At 39.7% G+C, this 20,045-nt stretch overlaps 1 protein-coding gene across 1 annotated transcript; it reads left to right on the top strand.

Annotated features, from left to right (window-relative positions):
- Nucleotides 1-223: 223 nt before the first annotated feature.
- Nucleotides 224-19,614, top strand: pibf1 (progesterone immunomodulatory binding factor 1). Its single transcript, XM_023418021.2, has 18 exons — nt 224-851; nt 1,059-1,159; nt 1,594-1,792; nt 1,929-2,048; nt 3,064-3,197; nt 3,810-3,918; nt 4,039-4,158; nt 4,254-4,315; nt 4,531-4,656; nt 5,278-5,376; nt 9,799-9,964; nt 11,358-11,508; nt 12,387-12,477; nt 13,217-13,319; nt 15,465-15,595; nt 16,914-16,998; nt 18,137-18,316; nt 18,595-19,614. Exons 1-18 carry the CDS (start codon nt 585-587, stop codon nt 18,646-18,648), a joined length of 2,298 nt encoding a protein of 765 aa, XP_023273789.1. The 5' UTR covers nt 224-584; the 3' UTR covers nt 18,649-19,614.
- Nucleotides 19,615-20,045: the final 431 nt, after the last annotated feature.

Raw genomic sequence — 20,045 nt, 5'->3', positions numbered from 1 at the left:
TGGTTGGCCATCTAATACTTGTTCGATGAAAACAAAGCAGAAGAAGCAGAAGAAGGGCTGGTTAGCCGCTTCCAAAGGAAGTACTTAATTTTTATAGCGCCACTATACGTGAGGAGGTGGAACTGCATGACTGTACATTGTAAAAGACAGCGGACGGGTGGACGTTGATGGTACTGCACGTTAATTACCACAGAGGACGCTGTAGTCAAAGCCACCACACGCGAACCGTTGGCGGTTAGCAGGCGGCTCGGGGCGGGACCCTTGAAAATAAAAACAATTCACTCCGTATGGTTGTCAGCACCAGGTTGTGGCGTTAATGCTGTATTAGCTTCCATAACCTGTTTTCTTTAAGTAAGAGTAAGTTGGCTGTCTGAAAAGAGTTAGTCATTGTGGTGCTAGGTCGAAATTTATTTTCCGTTTCTCCTTTCTGCAAACCTACGTTTAAGTATCACATATCGCGATGTCTTTGAATTAACTTTCTAATCTCATGTAATCTCTGCTACAGTAACTAGCTCACTTGCCTCGGTAGTTAACGTTAGCTACAGAAGAAGAGGACACAAAGTCAGGACCAAAAAAAATACAAAATGCCTCCCAAGAAGCAGCAGCTGAAGCCGACAGCAGCCAACGTCTCAAGCTCCCTGGATCTCGAGTCTGAGGACATCAGCCTGGAGACAACGGTGCCCACCACCGAGGATGTTTCCTCGTCGGACGAGCAGCGGGGCGGCTCCCAGAAGGTGACCCGTCAGCTGATCGAGAGGAAAGAGCTCCTTCACAACGTCCAGCTGCTGAAAATCGAGCTTTCTCAGAAGAATCTCATCATAGACAACATGAAGGCCGACCATATGTCTAAGGTAGAAGTGGAGAGATGCTGCACAGTTTGAGCCTCAGGACAGATGGACACTGTTTATGTGCATAAACTTATCCCCAGGTTGTGCCTATCATATAGTAACATAAACATTAAGAGAAGCACGGTCTATAGCTGCAGTGGCTAACACTTCCAAAATTATCTGCCCTGCAATAATAATCCTGTGATTGCTTCCTTGCATATATTTTTTCAGATTGAGGAGTTGGAGGAGAGACTGAATGATGCTATACATCAGAAACAAGTGTTCGCTCTGAGACTGGACAGCCAGCTGAAACTTGCTCAGGAGGAGAACAGGTGAGAAAGGTGGAGGGAAAATGGGATGCAATTGTTACTGTTGATTAATAGCTTTTTTTTTAAGATCTAGTATAACCTATGAAATATGAGTTTTTTGGTATGGTTTTTATTTTGTCATCATCATTTCAGGGTTTCTGCACAGCTCTGTTAATATATAATAAATGGTAGAAAGGAATTTCCTCATCTGCAGGTCTTGAAAAGAATGAAATTGCACATGAATTTGTGAAAAATATGCAAATAGTTTGAACTTGAAGACTGCGCTGGCTAAAATCCAATCTGCAATTAAATGTTTTAAAATGTACGTAACCTTAAAATGGCAAACCTGTAGGAATCACAAAGAAAGTTTACACAAAAACAACCCCTTCTCTTGTTTCTACCCCATTAGTACCCCCAGCACAAATATGAGCTGCGCTAACAAAGACTGTCCTCACTAGGAAGCAGCAGGTTCTGCGTAAGCAGGAGATGGAGGCCATCCAGCTCAGGCAGCAGCAGCTAGAGGAGACCAACCGACAGCTGTGTGAAAAGGCTGGAGAGCTGCGGAGGTCTCTCAGGGATCTGGACATCTCCCAGGACAGGTACCAGGAGCTGCGTGACCTCCCTGAGGACAAAATCTCTATACAGGAATATGTAGCTGTAAGTATGGGGTTGCTCTCACTGATCTGTACACCACCATATTCAACCACACTGATGGTATCCAGAGAGACAAGATCTGATACAGTTGAATCTGTCAGGAAATATGGTGACTTTACTTTGTGTTGTGTGTGTTTAGATGCGTTTCTATGAGGTGGTGACTCCTCTGCGGACTCAGCTGGCTGAGCTCACTGTTAAGAGAGGCAATATGACTGAAGAGCTGGATGTACACAGAAGCCAGATGAAGGCTTTGATGGAGGTACCTCACACACACTCAAACTTGTGCTACACTTCTGTGTTTCATTCTCACATTTTTCAGTATGAATTACCATGTTTTGAGGTTACAGACCATTTCTTTCCCAGTTTATTTCACATGTGCATTATTGTTTCCATTTTTGTCTACTCTTGTGTTCACTTTAAAGTTCAAATGAACGTAACTGTTGAACTTTTTTTGTGTAGCATATCAACATAGCACTCCTTTCTGTAACCTTTTGTCATGTGTTTGTGAGCATACTGACAGAATTCCAGTCATTTGCATTGTTGCGTTTTTTTAAACACTTCAAACAGACACACTTCAAACAAACACTCACTTCTGCCGGGTTTGAGTGGCATGTTCTGAAAGCATACACATGAAGAATGCTGAAAGGGTCAAGAGGCTTTAAACTAAATGTGAAAATGGGAAATACCCACGTGATTTAAATCACCTTAAAACATGTTCTGGTTACGCTAGACATATCAGTTACAGCATCCTCACAGTGGAACTTTCACAGCCTGTGGTGTTTAGAATACATAAAAAAAAAAAAGCCATCCAGTCAATCTGGTCAGCAGTCGCCCTGTAGGCACAAATGACACACTGATGAGATAATGATGCAACAAGCTGAAGGCAAGGTCAGAAAAAAAGAATCTGGCTGCTGGTGGTGTAATGGCATAGAGAGTGTTTTCCGGGCAAACACAAGTCTAAATGAGTATTGTGACATAGTTACTCAAAAGATTTTGTCTTTGTTGTTTCTTTTTTTCACTTGGATACATTCAGATGGTTCCTGGACAAGGGTGTGATTTTCACTGCATGAATTTGCTATTAGAGAATCTGCAGAACTGTATGACACTATCAAGACAGCATGCAGCAAGATACTCATGGAAGTTTTCTCAACAGGGATTCTTACTGAATTCCTGTCTGTAAGATGTTGGGGAGATAAATTCCTGCCTGTCTGCAGAGTATACCCAATAATATGAATCCTATGTGCAATGTAAATGTTGTGTATGTGTATCCGCAGAGCTATGACACAGAACGGCGGCTACGTTCAGAGCTGGAGTTGAGGAGCCAGAGACTGACCCTAGAGCTGGCCGACACCAAACAACAAATCCAAGAGGGGGACTACCGGCTAGACAACTACCCAAACATTAAACGGTGTGTGTGTCTGTGTGTGTCTGTGTGTGTCTGTGTGTGTCTGTGTGTGTGTGTGACAGAACAAGAGAGGTGACTTCTCTGTAGCCTCACTCATTTGATTGGGAGAGGTCAGGATGCTAACTAGTCCTTGCAGGCTGCAGTTCAGGTTTTAGGTTTTGTTTCTTTGAAAGGAGACAGAAATGCTAAAAACTCCAGACCCCAGAGCATAAAAAAATGTAATCACACCACAGGTTTCTTCTATAGATCGAAGAGCAACATGCTGCCCATTACACATTAGTGATGAAAAAAAAAATACTCCTGTAACCCTTTGGTTATATATAATATAAAAGATTTGGGAACCAGTTGGCAGCCAAAAGCTGTATTAGTGATATTGGTTAGGACACTGCATGGAAATATGTATTCTTTCTTTGTCAGGAAAACAAAACTCCAGAACACTTAGGTTTGTTTTTTTTTTTTATGTGTACTATATCAGAGAAATGTTTTACTTTAATCAATTGTTTGTGAACTTAACAAATGGAATGTAATGAATTCTAGTTTTCCCCTACATTTCAACTCCGGATATTTAAGCTGCAAGTTCAAATGTATGTTAACCCTTTACACTGTGGTTTCCAGGGACCGTGACAACTTTGAAGCAGAACTGAAGGAGTTAAAGAGGAGATTTGAGACTCTAGACTTGAGTCACACTGCACTCTCCAGGGAAAGGGACACACTCAGCAAAGAGGTGCTTCACACATACCTACACACACTCACCGTATATTTTGTCTTCATGATACTCATTGTTGTATCTTTAGTTGTACTGTGTGTTTTATCAGTTTTTCATTTTCCTCATCTTGCCCTCCAGGTGGCAACATTGCAGCAGTCAGAGACTCTCCTACAGAAAGACAAGGAGTACCTCCACAGGCAGAACATGGAGCTCAGTGTCCGGTGTGCACATGAAGAAGACCGCCTGGAGAGGCTGCAGGTCCATACTCTTGAATAGCTGGGTGTCTTGTCTAATACCAAAGGCATTCGGCAGTAACATCTAACATGCTCTCACTTCTTGTCTCTGTGATCCAGGTACAATTAGAAGACACTAAGAAAGCCAGGGAGGACGCCTATGAAAAATATGTAGCATCCAGGTTAGGCTCTGCAGTTTCACACCAGTCACTATCATCCAGTGCTCTAATTTTTTAAATATGGATGACCTAAGCTGCGCCTAAATTATTAGTCTCACCAAATTTTAAGATTGATGGTTTCATCTGCCAGCAACATTATGATGCAAGTCTCACCTCTGGTCTGACCAGTAAGAGAAAATGTTGTTTCCATAACTTCTTTCATCCTCTTTCCACTACAGAGACTACTACAAGTCAGAGTACGAGACCAAGTTAAGAGAGGAGTTGGAGAACATCAGGCTGAAAACCAGCCAGGAGATAGACAACCTGCAGAGAACCTCCAGGGAGATGTATGAGAGGGAGAACAGGTATCAGTCTTTTTTTTCTTCTAACTCTTAAGAAACTGTATGTTGGTAAAAAAAAAATATGAATAAATGTAAGGGTGCTATTTAAACCAGAGGGACTCTTACATTTTGTTAACATGCCATATTAAATGTTATTTAGCCAAGAAATTTTCAGATTTATCATTTATCATGTGCAGCTTGTCATGTTGTTCCTACTTTATATGGTCACTGTAGTGCTGTCCTGCTCCTATCAGGGAACCGTTCAGAGATTTTTATGAAGAGCTCTTCATTCATATTTACAAATTGGAGCAATGTTTTAGGGAAGCGATGACTTGTCTGCACACCGCGATCATTATTAACAGTTATTACAGCATAAATCAACAGCTGAAATATTTAATGTATATGCAAATATTCAAGAGAAGGAAGAGCTCTCCCCACCGATACTTCACAGTAGCATCAAAAGAAACGGAAATACCAACATAACCTCAATAAAATGATCAACATAAACGGACATGCTGGTTTGTTTTCTGGTGTTGGGGACATCTTTTAACTGTCTATGTCTGTGTGTGTGTGTGTGTCTGTGTCTGTGTGTGTCGTGTCTGTGTGTGTCTGTATCTGTATCTCTGTGTGTCTGTGTTTGACCAGGAACTTGCGTGAGGCCAGAGACAATGCAGTTCTGGAGAAAGACAGAGCGGTGGCATCTGAGAGAGACACTCAGTCCAGATATGATCAGCTGCTGGAACAGTGAGTTTTACCGTCCGTCACACACATAAAGATTTGATATAGATGTCCACGCAGTCCATACAGTACATACATTGTTGATGCTTCACTGAACACTCACAGACTGCTAAACTCAGTTTTGTTTTTCTTCTCTCTCTTTTTGCCTTTTTCTTCTATGACTTCAAGTCAAAAAGTAACGTTAGTAGTGTCAGTGAAAGGGTCAGTTTATCCAACTTACATAAACAAAGAAAAAAAAAACATCTTCTTGTTGCAGATAGTTTGGATTTAGTTTGTTTATTATAAAAAATTATATAGGGACAGAGGCCGAAAACAAAGAGACAGAAACCTGAAAGCATGGACAAATAAAACCAAACGTTTCTTCTACCATTGTGCATGACTAGATTTACACCACTGAAAGCCACTGTTTTGACTAACATGCACTTTTATTCTATAAAATAAAACAAGTAACACAGGCCACTTTTAGATACTATGGTGAATAAATAATCAAGAAGGATTACATCATCACTGATCCCTGACATGATGTAGCATTTAGGCATACAGCATGTTCAACAGCTCCAGACCAGGGGTGCTTTGGGAGTCAAATGATCTTAAGTACAACTGCTGCACTTAAATGCAGGTTGCTTCCTGGGTGCACTTTTAATAGGCTATATATCAGGGAAAGTTAAGGAACTTCGCCCCAGGGCAACGGTTAAACTGTCAAGAAAACCTGGCCCAGTTGGTACAGTTCTTTTGTTGTCACAGCACAGCACATCATATTTTGAATTAATTCCTTGTCTTTGTTGGCCAGCCATCAAAATGTTTGCGTGTTGTGTGTGTGTGTGTGTTGGGGAGCTGGCCAAAGCAAGAATAGTTTCTGTGGTTATTAGTGATTAAGTTCTACTTTGCGTATTATTAATTTAAGCTTATGATCAGTTTGAACTCCTTAGTATTCCTTGTTGTCGTTCTGATGCTGATGTGTGAGCCTGCAGCAGTCTGCTATTAGCGCTTGTTGTGGGTGTGGCAGGACTTTGGTGGCTGTGGCTTCCCATCTCTTACTAAAGATCACATGAACATTTTTTGCTTTAAGGGAGGGGTCAGAGGGTTACATGGAAGTCAGAGTTCACTGGAGGTCAGTTTAGTACCAGCTGGTGTCTCTGACCTGTTTTCCTGCTTCTCTGGACTGTCAGCACAGGCTGAATGCAAAGTGACAGCCAGGATACAGTGTAGTAACTGAAGACAACCTGTATGTTGAAGAAAACTGTGGCTGATGATTTTGAATAGATTCTTTAAACCTTTTCTTGCTACTGACAAAGCTTATGCATTGACAAAGTGAACTCAACTGTGATTCTTTTGTGGTATCTAAAATTTGGCCTTTTTGCTTTTTCCTCATTTTGTCTAACTTTTATAGCTTTTTAGTCATTTCCCACTTCCACACTTGCTCTTAGTGTTTTGTGTTCAAGCTGCCAGTCCCTGTCTCTGCTCCAGGCAACAATGCCTTTGTCAGTATAGCCTGGAACGGTGCCTCTGGGTCATGGCCTTGTAGGGAGTTTCAAATCTTGCATGGAAATTGCAACAGATATATTGTGAGTCCTGATACACACACACACGCACGCACGCACGCACGCATGCTTAAAGCCTGCATTTTTCTTATTGGGGGAGATATTTCGGTCACCCTCCTATCTTAGCCAGTTCTGCTGTATACATACATGTCTGTCTTATATAAACACATGATGTGCATTTGCACCTGAACTTTCTAGTCACACACACATAGGTTAAGTATTGAGAGGAATCATATAGAGAAATATGTTTCCACCATGTCTTAATTTTTGTTCATGTATCACTTGGGACGTTTTTTTTTTTTTTTTTTTTTTTTAAACTTTGTGTTACAATGTTGTGTCTGCAGCTGGCAGACGGGGGATGCACACACAGTGGCGAGAAAAAGTATTTGGACATAAAATGTGATCTGATCAACATGTACGTCTCAATTGTAGACAGACACAATGTGCTTAAGCCGATATCACAGAAACAATTATAATCTTTTTTGCATTTATTGAACACAACCATTAAACATTCACAGTGCTGGTGGCAAAAGTAAGTGATGACCTAATGACCTCAAACAAGCTCTTCCAGTAGCTGCTGATCAGACCTTCACAACATTAAGGAGGAAATTTGAACTATTCTTCTTACAGAACAGCTTCAGGTCAGACATATTCTCAGGATGTCTGGTGTCCGGCTCTCTTCAGGTCATGCCGAAGGGTTCACACATTTTTTCCAACCTACACTGTGAATAATTTAAAGAAGTATACAGTGAGTACAAGAACAACACAATGATTTGTGTGTTATTAGTTAAAATAGATTGTGTTTGTTCATTATCGTAACTTGGATGAAGATCTGACTATATCTGAAGAATATTTTGTACATAAATGAAGATGATGATGATGATTCAAAAGGGTTCCCTTACTCTTTCTTGCTACTGTACACAGGCACACACACACACACACACACACACACACACACACACACACACACACACACACACACAGCAGCAGCACCAGTAGTAGTAGTGCCCCTGTCCTGGGTTACTACTACATGCCAGTCATTTCTCTAGATCCAAACCACCAGCTGTTGGTCTTTTCATACACACTCACGCACACACTTCACTCTCCCTTCCACTCTTTCTCTGCTGCGATCACATTCCCTCTGAGCATCGCATCGCAAGCCAGCAACGACAGATGCGAGCTGCAAGCCCTTAACACCTAACCCCACGCATGCCCCTATTTTGGGGCAAAGAATGAGGCGGACAAGCCTGAAATGGCGTCAGATGATCGTAGCATAGAGAGCCAGCTTGAATCTCAGCACTCTATTTCAGAATATCAGTTACGGTGATCAACTTGCCCAAAACAAAGTATTAAGTACGGTTTTCCATGTTCACCCCTTCTAGCAAACATCAAATTGTTGTAACAAAATTGCCACGGGGAACCCCTGATTCGGGCACTCTAGCGTACTGTAGCTGTAAATATTTCCAGTGAAATTGGCATTTGAAATGACAGAGAAAGAACATGGCTGACTACTCTCCTGGAAGTTATGCTTTTTTTAGGAACATTTTGCTTCTTTGCATCTCGATTGCAGTCGCAATTAATAAAAGGAGGCATAAAATGTCGGCCATGTGTACATGTCTGTCACTGTGAGCACACAGCTCAGGCCTGTGCTCTATGGATGATGAAATCCCATCAGGTCAGCTGTAATCGAGAGTTATTAATATTATCCAACCAACCTCTGTGGCTTGATGGAGTGTGTGTGTGCATGCTTGAAAGCTGCCTGAGGAAGAGCACTCGGCTCGAAAATATGTTTCCAGTTCTTGTTTTACTTTGAGAGCCGCAGTAAATGATTCTTTTCATATTTGTTGAGCTGTTTTATTTAATTGATCAATTAATTGTTTAATCTATAAAATATCTGAAAACAAAGAAAAACACCCTTCATAATAAGGCTCATTGTAATGTCTTCAAATTGCTTTTTTCTTTATCCAACCCACAGTCTAAAAGCCAGTGATACTCAATTTGAGACATAAAACAGAGCAAAGCAGAAAATTCTCATATTAATGAATTAATTCTTCAGAATTAACAAATGTTTGAGATGTTTCTGTCTGATAAATTACTTTAAACTATTATCAAAGTTATCAACTACCTCACTGTTTGCAGTTTTGTTAATTTGTGCACATTAGAAGGTTTGGTATTGGTATATTGATAATCAATCATCATAATTTTCTTTTTTTTGAGGGCAAGGTGCTTCTAACTGTCTGTGTTGTGTGCGAGCGTGCCTATACACTCCCATTCATTTATGTGACAAGGCTTTGACTTCATGTATGAGTTATATCATCTGAAAACAGAAACTATAGGTGCATTCTGTCTCTGTCGTTCTTTTGTAATTACCAAACATTTAAGTCGAAACACCTTTCTCTTGCTGCCAACTAGAATCATGGAAGATCAAATAAGACCTAACATTGCTGCGAGCATCATTGAGAAATACTCTTATATCAAGAGATGATTGATGACTTGGCTTTCCTGCTGGGTGACTGTAATACTGTAGTTGCCAAGCTATTAGGTGCCACTAAACACTTAGAACAGAAAAAACTCAAAAGTTGTTCACTGCACAGGGCACAATCACTTCATTGCCTAATTCGAAATAAACATGCACATTTTCACTAAATGTAATTGCATCTTTTGGAAGGAAGACATTGCAACATTGCATGTCTGAGTTCAACCAGGAGCCCAGAGCTGAGCTTATTGTCTGTGTGAAATGCAGCTGCTTTGTGAACTCGACTCGTCCACATCTCCACATCTCTGTCTGCACCAAAACACATGATCTCACTTTTTTTTTTTTTTTTAAACACACCTCCTCACATTCATATTTATTCCCATGCGTGTCCATCTGTGTGTCTCCGTGCAGGTTTCGTCAGCTCCAGCTGGGTACTGACAGCCGGGTAGCCGAACTGTCCAACCAGGCCAAGCTGCACTCTTTCGAAGCTGAGCGCGCTCAGATGGTCAAGGAAGAGACGGCCAAGGCCCTCGCCCAGTGCCAGGTGGAGTGTGAGAAACAGCAGAAGAAACTGGAGGTACTTCAGTCTCATTAACATTAGTCCTGGGCTTGTAGTTCAGAAGGACTGGAAATCATTTTAGATGGTTTAATAGATATTAAATGATAAACTTGTGAAAGAATCACACTTGTGATTCATAAATCCCCTTTTACCCCGTTATTAACATTTTCAACAGGAAGCAATCATCATTATAAATGGAGAAAAAATAGAAAATCATGTTGAACATTTGTATGTGATGTAGGTCTTCAGTCATTTTCTGCTTACATGTTTTTGATGGCACATTCATTTTTAGAGACAGTGACAAGATATTGTGAAAAGCAGTGTGACAGTGTTCCTGATGTTCCTCTGTTGTCCAGGTGCAGTTATTGGTTCTGTACCTGGAGCAAATTTTGCTGCAAATGACACGCTCAATGTTTTACTTAAATTGTGAAGGATGACATGAATGATTACAGTCACTTATTCTACCCCGCAGTTTTTAATCAGGCTCAGTGGAGCTCTGTGGAGGCCCAGGGTACGTTCATCACAGAGAATAATAGAGTCAACCTAAGTGAAACTATTCCTTTTTCTTTGTGCTCAGATTTACAGATTGTCACCTTAAGTGTTTCTTAAATCAAAGTCCCTATACCTAGGCTAGGAAAGACAGTAAAGTGCTTGCTGCAAACATCACATGAATTAATACAACCAAAACTGCACTACAGATCTTTAATTCATAGCTCTTAAAGATTAATGTTCCACTCTCAGGAATATGTCTTCCCAGTCTTTGTATGTTTGTCCAGTGGCGCCAATATTATCTCACTCGACTGTGGCACACCCATTTATACAAGAAGTTAATTGAGTGCGGATTGTTGTTGATGTCTTGATGCACCTAGTGTAGTTCCACCTCTTCACCTGGATTTAACCCTATCCTGCTTGCCAGAGGGACATACATGCTATAATGATGCATTGCGTATGATCGTGGAAGAAAAGGGATATTTTGTCTTTTTAAGAACAGGTTCTGATGTTGGAGTTTTTAGTGTTGTGTTTTAGTGTAAAGAACATTAAAAGCATTTTAATTATTCAAATTGCCACCGAAATTAAGAACACTAGCTTAGCTGATAAATAGAACTTCAAAACTGTTTCATCTGTGTTTTGTTCTTTTAGTTTAACCAACATTAGAACACAGTAAAACAGAATTTGAAGCTTGCAACATCTGCATTAGTTTTGTTGTCATTGGAAAATAAGTTACAGCCCTAATACTGCAAAAATTAATAGTAAATGATATAATAATTGAATAATCAGCAAAAAAAAATACACCATCACACATCATTTTGTACAAGGTTTTAAAAAAAAATTTCAGCTGACTACCACAGAAAACAATGCTACTTCTCTCTCTCTTCTGCTGTTCTCTCTCTCCTTTCCTCGTGTCCCTCAGCTCCTCACTCAGGAGTTTTACAGGCTGCAGACGTCATCAGAGAAGCGGGTGACGGAGCTGCAGGCTCAGAATGCCGAGCAGGCTTCTCGGCTGGAGACGTACGAAAAGCTGGAGCAAGAGTTGGACCAAGTCACCATGCAGGTGGCTGAAAGTAAGAACGCAGCACTAGCTTTGTGGTGCCCATTACATTACACACATTACTGTAAAGTCAGAAAGATAAAAGCACAAACAAACAGACACTGATACTTTTCAGGTAAATTGAACAGGAGTCTGGCATCAGAGAATGTGTGTAAAAAAATTTACAAATAGCATCATATTTGATTATGATGTAGGGAAAATCAGTAATTGCTATTAGGGAGGTGTATTGTGAGAATGGATATTTACTACAGTTTTCCAACAGATTTACAAAAGCCCAGACAAATAAAAACACAGGGTATCTGCAGGTCTTGAAAAGTTGTAAAAAGCGTTGAATCTAGTGCCCTCAAAAAAAGCTGTAGATGGTATTAAACAGTCTTGAATTTCATCTACAGAAATCTTAAATATGTATAATATTAGGCAGGCCAGTTATAAGGTGTAAAGCTGGTACAGGGTGTTTTGTCTTTAGCTTAACTAGCTAGAAACTAGTTGATAGTTATTTTAAATGGATAATCCATCCCTTTATTGATGCATTTTTGGCTGCTTACCAAGGTCATCTTTAATGATGAATTAATTATATTATTAGGAAATATACTTATATACAGCTGGGAGGTACTACCGAAATGTGTACTACCAAATGTGTGTGAAGTGTCAATAAAATCATGCAGTTCAATAATTTTAGGTCTTGTCCACACTGATTTTTATTTATGTCTTTTATATCTTCATGACTGTGAAAAATGTATTGCATTGCAGACTATGTGGTGTTAAAAGTCTCAAAAAGTCTTAACTTTAACTTGATGAACCCTGCAGAAGCCCTGAAGCAGCCTCACAGTGCCACAAGGTTATAATGGCCTTGGAGATGTATTGACAGTATACGTATGTGTCTGTTGCCAGTTGAGAATGAAGAGGAGGCAGAGAGAGTTTTGTTCTCATACGGCTATGGAGCTAATGTTCCCACAACGGCCAAAAGACGACTAAAGCAGAGGTATAGTACATGAGACACACAGTGGTTTCTTTCACACATATTGTGAGAGAAACCACTTCATAAAAACTAAGTGTCGAGTTTCCTTCCAGACCATACAGCAATTTTGATTTTATTGTATATTTTCATGTTTTATATTCAGCTCTCAACAAAATGCATTGTGTAACATCCTTAATGTCTAGCAAACCGAACATTTTGAATATCTTTTCTACCTCATAATACATTTGAACATTTAAATGTCCCGAAACCAATTATATCAGTTCACAATCTTCTGCCTGTTGTCCTTAACTGGTGAATTTCTACCATTTACATTGAATTGTGGTGATTAACTGTGACTATGCATCACAGTCCTCTGCATTTGGCTAAAATTGTGTCCAGTGTATCGTGTGTGTGGTGCTTCGTACTTTTTAAGACAACTTTGAAATCAGTGTGCAACTGCTGTCACCCACATTGTTTTGTGTGATACCTCCTACCATGCTGGAGAATTTTCAAATTGTTCACATAGAGGCTTTAAAATTTATGTTCAGTCTAGATTTGCCTCAGAAATTTAAACAATTATTTGCTTGTAGTCCTTCAATGTGTTTTCTGAAAACAATACTCTAAAACACTTGCACCTTGCATCTTGTCTTTGGCTACATAAACTGTAGGTGACATAACGTGGAAACACACACTAGTGTAAAGTTGTTGGCGTTGTCATGTTTTGGAATTTTCATTAATTGTGTTTGTGGTGGTTATCGCGCAGCGTTCACCTGGCCCGCAGGGTGCTGCAGCTCGAGAGGCAAAACACGTCACTGAGGAGAGAGCTGGAGAGACACAAGTCACAGACCGGACAGATATCTGAAGAGGTAAACACATACAAACATAGACACACATGCTACACCCAGGTGCTTGTTTGCCTGTGTGCCATCATCAATTGGATTAAGTTTATTTTAAGGTCAAAGCACTAAAAACGCGCTTGTTTTCTCACAGTCACAAATCTCCCAACTCAGATTATGGTTATTTCTATGAAAGTCATAATGATTTATTTCACCTGGCTTTTACCTCTCTCTGATGACATAATAGAGTCATTATCACAGAGTCAAGATCTGTGGCTCCTCTCTCATCATCCGCCGTTTACCGCCTCACACCATCACACGGCTCTCTGCTGTTCAAGTCAATGGCGAGAGAACGTCTAATTGCTCTCTTAAAGGCAGATTCAGCCGTGGCATGAAACCACACTTGGGGTGCCTTTATCCTAGGAAAAAATGACCCAAAAAATTTGAATGGAGCAGCTTGTGCGGTTGGTCACCACATATATCATTAAACACACTTCAGGACTCATTGATGAGAGTGTACCGTACCTTTTTGTCCAAGTTTAACAATGGTCCTGTCAAATTTCTAGCTTTTTAAACTTGTGTCAGGAAAATGACAGGTTGTATGAGAGCAGACAGCAGACATGGCAGACCTTGCATGAAAAGAGCAAAAAGTTGCAGTCTTAGTACCTGTCACATCTGTTGACAGAGTGGGAAACAGGGCCAAAAACCGTGACGGCCATGCTCTCCACTCTCCCAACAACTCACTGCAGCAATCATTGGGGCTTTTGTTGTGTTTGGCACACCATGTGCATGTGTGTTCAACGGTAAGACTTTAATTTAGGGTGTGTGTATTTTGTCATGTGTGTGACTGTGTGTGAAGTCACACGTCTACTATTCGTGCTCTGATGCTAGAAATCAACCAGTTAGGTTTGAAGTGATGAGAAGGACAGTTTCAGCAGCCAGTGTGCTTGCGTGTTCCCTGTTCCTAATTATAGTCTCAGTGAGAGGAGAGATTTTGCAAGACAGAATAGAGAAGCTGGGCAGATTTGAGACTAAATAAACCAGGCATTCACCTGTCAGCTGTGACTTACTGGCACTTGTATGGAATACCTCATGATTCATCGAGTATGAAAGGAAAGGGTGAAAAATTATACTTCTTATTCATAGAAAAGGCAAGGGTGTTAACCACTTAACCACCCACACAGATGCCCTGACTAACTAACTATTGTCCTGACCCTCCCACCCAGTTCTGCTCACTACTGGCTGGCTATAAAAGTGGTTTAATGTGTAACAACCCACCAAACTTTATCTATTGTTTCACAGATTTTAAACATGATACTGGGTGAGCAATACTGCATTAGGTGCAGATTAGAACATGCAACCTTGTATGAGGGATCATTAAAACTGTACTAAGGTGCTTTTCAGTCAGTATTTGCAAGAACGAGATTGTTAGGATTTCCATTTTATATCTTAATCTCTAATTTGAGTGCAGTACTGCTTTTTAATAAAAAAAAAATTTATGGACACTGAAGCCACAAGGACGTCAGAGATGAGGAAATCTTAGCTTTGGTTGTCACCTCACAAATACTGACAGAATTTCACTATTTTATGCGGTCATGGCCACACACTATATAGATTTCTTGTTATTTTCTGTTGCAGAATCTAAAATAACTTACTGGATTGTCTCCCAACATGTTAATGCACACCTGCGTTATTATACATTCTCTTTTTGGAATGTAAAATAGTTATGGGATATTCTATTGGATACATATTGTCTATAAAAAGGAAAAAAAGAAGGATACTGAGAAGGGAAGGGGTTTAGGCCATGTTGTTCATTTGCTGCAGACTTCTAATACTTTGTAGCTTCAAAGCTATTTCTCTGCAATTGGTGAAATGCTCTCAGTTATCCTCTAAATAAAGAATTGCAAAAAGGTTAAAATATTGTGATATTAACTGCATGTAAAGTCAGTTTTAAAGTGAAATATTCCTTAACTACTAACATCAAACAGGTGAATGTTAAAATCACGTTCAGTATAGTACGTCATGACTCCACAGTTCATAGAGTGGCACAGCACATGAAAAAATGTAGATCTGAGTTTTAGGTGCATCATTAACTGAAAAAAAGTTGAAGTAAGTAAGTTGAAGTAATTGCTCCAGTTATTGCTCAGTTCTTCACATATATGCGGTGTTTCTCAGTTGTTGGCAGCCAACCAGCTGTTACAGCAGACGCAGCAGCCCTATAGCTACCTGATTGAGACGGTGAGACAAAGGGACGCACAGATCAGCATGCTGAAGGAACGTATCACCTTGCTGGAGGATGATGTCAGGTACATGTACAGAAACACGCATCTACAGATAAGAAAATGAATTGAAAAGATCAACACACATGCCATTTTAAATTAAAGACAACTGCCTTGCTTGCCAAACTCTTTGTCAGTTTAATTTTTAAAATTTTATTCCTTGTAGTTTACTCATCATGGCAACAGGCCATACCTCCCCACCCCTGGGCGTCTTCTGCTTTATTGTCTTCTGTCGACTTCTGTCATCTTCTGTCCTACCTAGCTCATTCTGACTTTGTGCAAACCTGCGCGTGTTTGTCTATGCCCAATAAATGAGTATTTCAGCTTAAAGCTACCTGGCACTGACCTAAATCCCCTCAGTACCCCTCTGTATTTTCACCTGAGAAATATGCAAACTGACAGACTGCAGGTTTTCTCTTGCTGCTCACTACCACTGAGCGCTCACCTGAGGCAAGCAGGAGAGTGAAAAAAATCCTTTTAGAACCCTCTCCAGCTTCTCAAGCCTCCCCATCTGACAAAGGTGTTGAAGTTTTCCTGTGGCTGTGCAGTGCTATCTGTTAAGCAGTAGAAACACAGCTCACAGGAGATTCTCACTTTATGTACTGCAAGCTCTTTGTCTTAAATATTAATTGTATTCACAGTTGTTTGGTGATCAAAATCCCCTCAGCTCAAATTGGCTCAGATTAGTGTGTCAGCAGAGGCAGATCTCAGGCTTTTTTTCCCCCAAGGTTCTCAGTAAAAGGTGATCAGGCTACCGAGCAGTTAAGATTTGCGAAATGGTTTGCTCCCCTATTACAAGCTCCTGCTTGTACGTTTCACAGCCCTAGGAAAGAACACTTGGACAGTACTGTTGAGAACTTTAGTTTTGCTCTCAACATATAAGAGTCACAAACCTGAAAAAAGCTTAAAAGATGCTTATTTAGTATATTTTAGAGATTTATGGCTCATGTTCAATGTATTATTTGGCTATTGATGGTTTTTTCTCATTCCACTTAAACCATACTTGGTGCACATTCACACAAATGAAGCAGCATTCAAATTACAATGTACACCACACCTACACACCTGATCCGAGTTGACCAAAGCCTCACCCCATGGTAAAGCAAAGTAAACTAACGTGGACATCGATTGTATACAATGTATTGCACTATTTCTGCAACCTTGAAATATCCTGCCTTAATGAATCACATAAACCGTCAGGGATTCATGGGCCTAACCTGTACTACAAGTTTCACATGACCCTATAAGTAACCAGAATATAGTGATGTAATATTAATAACGGTAAGTATAGTAATAATTGTCTATTATTTGTCTCATCTCTGCCTGTTTTTGGGTGTAACCCCAGTTTTCTGAGGAAAGAACGGACTGCTCTGCAACGGGTGAAAAACAACATGGCCGCCGATCTGGAGAGACTCCTTAACCATCGAGAGGTATACATTAAAATGATATTTGCTGTTGGATGTTAGCTGTTTGTTATGTGTACCTGTTAGATATTTTCCAGTTGGATGTTATGTAACTGCAACGATCAAACTGTAGCAATGAAATTATATGAAAACCTTTTCCATTATGGCTGCAACTAAAGATTATTTTCCAGCTAACTGTTTGGTGTATAAAACATCATTGTTTAAAAACGTCCACCACAATTTCCTAGAGCCAAAAGAGACGTCATTAAATGTCTTCTTTTGTCCAACTAAAACCTAAAAATATTTTGATATAATTTAAGCTAATTCTCACATTTGAGAACCTGGAACAATTAAATTTGTTATTTTTGCTTGTAAAATGACAAACAATCAATAATCGAAGCAGTTGCTGATTTTCTGTTGATCAACTTATCAATTAATTGACAAATCACTGCAACTCCGCTTTTGACACTTAAAATGAACAGGCTTTTGATACTCACACCAGACAAATTATTGCACTGTGTTGCAGTGTTTCCTTCAAGATTGCGTGTGCTCGTATGAGTGTGCGCGTGGGAGTGCCCCCCCCCCAAAGCCAGCCGTTTGCTGTACGAAGTATGTGCCCTGTCATAGACAGCTGTTCCTCAGCTTGGCTGCTTGGGATGCCACTAGGGTGCGTGTGTGTTCGGGTGTGCATTTTTGTGTATGTGTGTGTGCTCGTGCGTGTGTGTGACATGCCAGGGCTCATGTCCTCAGGGGTGATAAATAGAACCATGACATGGCCCAGAGTTCTCCCCTCTGCCCTGCTGCCACCCCTGCAGACCCTTGGGCTTGTTGAACTTATTGCAAGTTGTCCCATAGTTTGTCCTTAAGAGTTCAGCTGCGTCGGCCTGTGATGACAAAATGCTGAAAAAGTATCATCTTAAAATATTATGTTATAATGTTTGCTTGAATGTATTCAAATCATACAAAATATTTGTAGATATGAATTTTAGTTCACCCCTATTTGAATTCTAGTGACAGAATTTCTTTGAAAACACGACCTGATGATGTTGTTGAGATTTCTGGCCTTTTACACACAACACTCCCAGTTATTTCTCATAAAGATTCCTGTTTATTGTTTTACCCTTGTTTTCACATCCTTATTTTGATGAACCATGTGATTCTCCAGGAGTTGGCGGTGATGAAGCAGGTCCTGATCAGCATGCGGCCCAGACAGGGAGACGCTCTAGACCTGTTGGAAACAGATAAAACCGGTATCAGGACCTCTGGTGTAGGAAAACAGCAGTCCAAACGCACTAACAGGACCACAGAAGAAGAGTCACCAAACAAACCAAAACCCACTGTATTTGTAAGTGTCTAACTTGGCAACACCCTTGTATGAGTCAAACCACTTTAACCTGCCTGGACAGAAGTTCAGACAAAGGAGCACTAAAGGTTGTCAGGACATGATAAATTACTTTTCTGACATTTGGTTTCATTTGAGCTTTATAGTGCAATCAGCTGAGAAAAGATATGCTATAGTATATGTTCTAGGATCATGAAAAAGCCAAACAGGTGAATCCTGTTGTCGTGCCTCACTTCAGACTTCTAACCATCCTTTTCCCTCTCTGTCGCTTTCATTTCCAGACCAAGAAAGAAGTTCCTGACTGGTACCAAAAGCTGAAGCAGAAACCCAAATGAATAGTCAGTTGTGTTACTCCTACTGCTATTAATTGTCACTCAGGGTTTTAACAATCTTATGTTTTACCAAGTACGACGTATGTATTTTAAACTTGTAAATTACATTTCAAATTTCGGCTTTTGAAATATAAAAGTAGAAACTGTTGCTGGTGTCAAAGTGTTTTTTTTTTGTTGGGTTTTTTTTTGTCTTTTGTTTGTTCTCATCCTTGGTTACGTATTGTTCCGAGAGGATAAATTCTCTGGTCCAAAACCAGAAGTATTACCTTCCACAGGGTACACATTCCTAACTAACTGACTGCCCAAAAATTCCTCTTTCTTGGCAGTGGTCTGTTTTATTAGGTCTGTCTATCATTATTTCCTCATCTTTTCCAGGTTTGCAGATACTGGTGGCCACAGACAAACAGCATTGCAGGAACTTTAGCCTTTGATTTGCACTAGCTGAGGCTCCTTTGGCTTTAAATATAGACATAGCAGGCATAGCTTTATCATTTCAGACCATGTTCTTATCGGTGTCATATTAAACTTGGCTAGAGGACTGCTGTAAAGTTGTTTTGTAATTTTTCATCAGTTTTTTTTTTTCCCTTTTTACTCAAATGCTTTTTCTAAGTGGGCCTACAATACATCACAATACACCATCTTATTTTCTTGTTATGTTGAATAACTAGAACAAACAATACATGCAGCCCCTTTTATTTCTTAGTTGTCAATGCTGAAGTATTTCTCATAAACTGCAAGTTAAAAATTGATTTTATCGTTTGTAAATAATGTTGAAAGCAAAATAACACCATGCTTCACTATACAACGTTGTCCTGTTAAAAAATGTAAGATCCACCACTCCACCAATGTTGTAGAAGAAGTTCATTTTACTTGTCAATAGAAATAGTAATGTCATCTGTGGCTCAGGAAATATGAATGATCTCAGCCTTTAGGAGGCATAGGGAGTCTAATAAAAGACATTTGGCCATTCTTGTTTTAATGTGTCACAAATCCTTTACTTTATGTAAATGACACAGTAAATCCAGAATAAACCTTAAAGGTTTACAGTAGACAAGGAAGCATAGTATATAACTCATTTAACTCAGTTGGAGACAAGTACTGTACTTTCTCCTTCACTTTATTTGACAGCTTCAGTTTTATACTTACTAGATTTGAATGATTGATATATAATGTAATCAACTAATAAATTGTGATGCAATATTATAGATTAGGATAAATGAATTAGCCTCACGTTTACCAGCTGCAGCATTAAAATAATTAAATACACTTGAATGCAATATTTGTGATGAAAAATATGTTTTATCCTAAAATGAAAATTTGGGACGTTTGTACTTTTACCTGTAAGAATATTTACTACAACCATGGCACTACTACTTTTATTTAAGTAAAAGATCATAGTA

The sequence above is a fragment of the Seriola lalandi genome, unplaced genomic scaffold, assembly GCF_002814215.2.
Source record: "Seriola lalandi dorsalis isolate HSWRI2012SDOR001 ecotype SW California unplaced genomic scaffold, Sedor1 jcf7180002054580, whole genome shotgun sequence".
NCBI classification, from domain to species: domain Eukaryota; kingdom Metazoa; phylum Chordata; class Actinopteri; order Carangiformes; family Carangidae; genus Seriola; species Seriola lalandi.
The sequence above is the reverse complement of the archived record's forward strand: the minus strand, read 5'-3'. Positions and strand labels throughout refer to the sequence as shown.

Bases quoted from the DNA above. Each gene is read 5' to 3' on its own strand.
- pibf1 (XM_023418021.2), top strand. From the start codon at position 585: ATGCCTCCCAAGAAGCAGCAGCTGAAGCCGACAGCAGCCAACGTCTCA. The intron at 2,049-3,063 runs GTACCTCACACA...GTGTATCCGCAG, and splicing joins AGATGAAGGCTTTGATGGAG to AGCTATGACACAGAACGGCG. The intron at 9,965-11,357 runs GTACTTCAGTCT...CGTGTCCCTCAG, and splicing joins AACAGCAGAAGAAACTGGAG to CTCCTCACTCAGGAGTTTTA.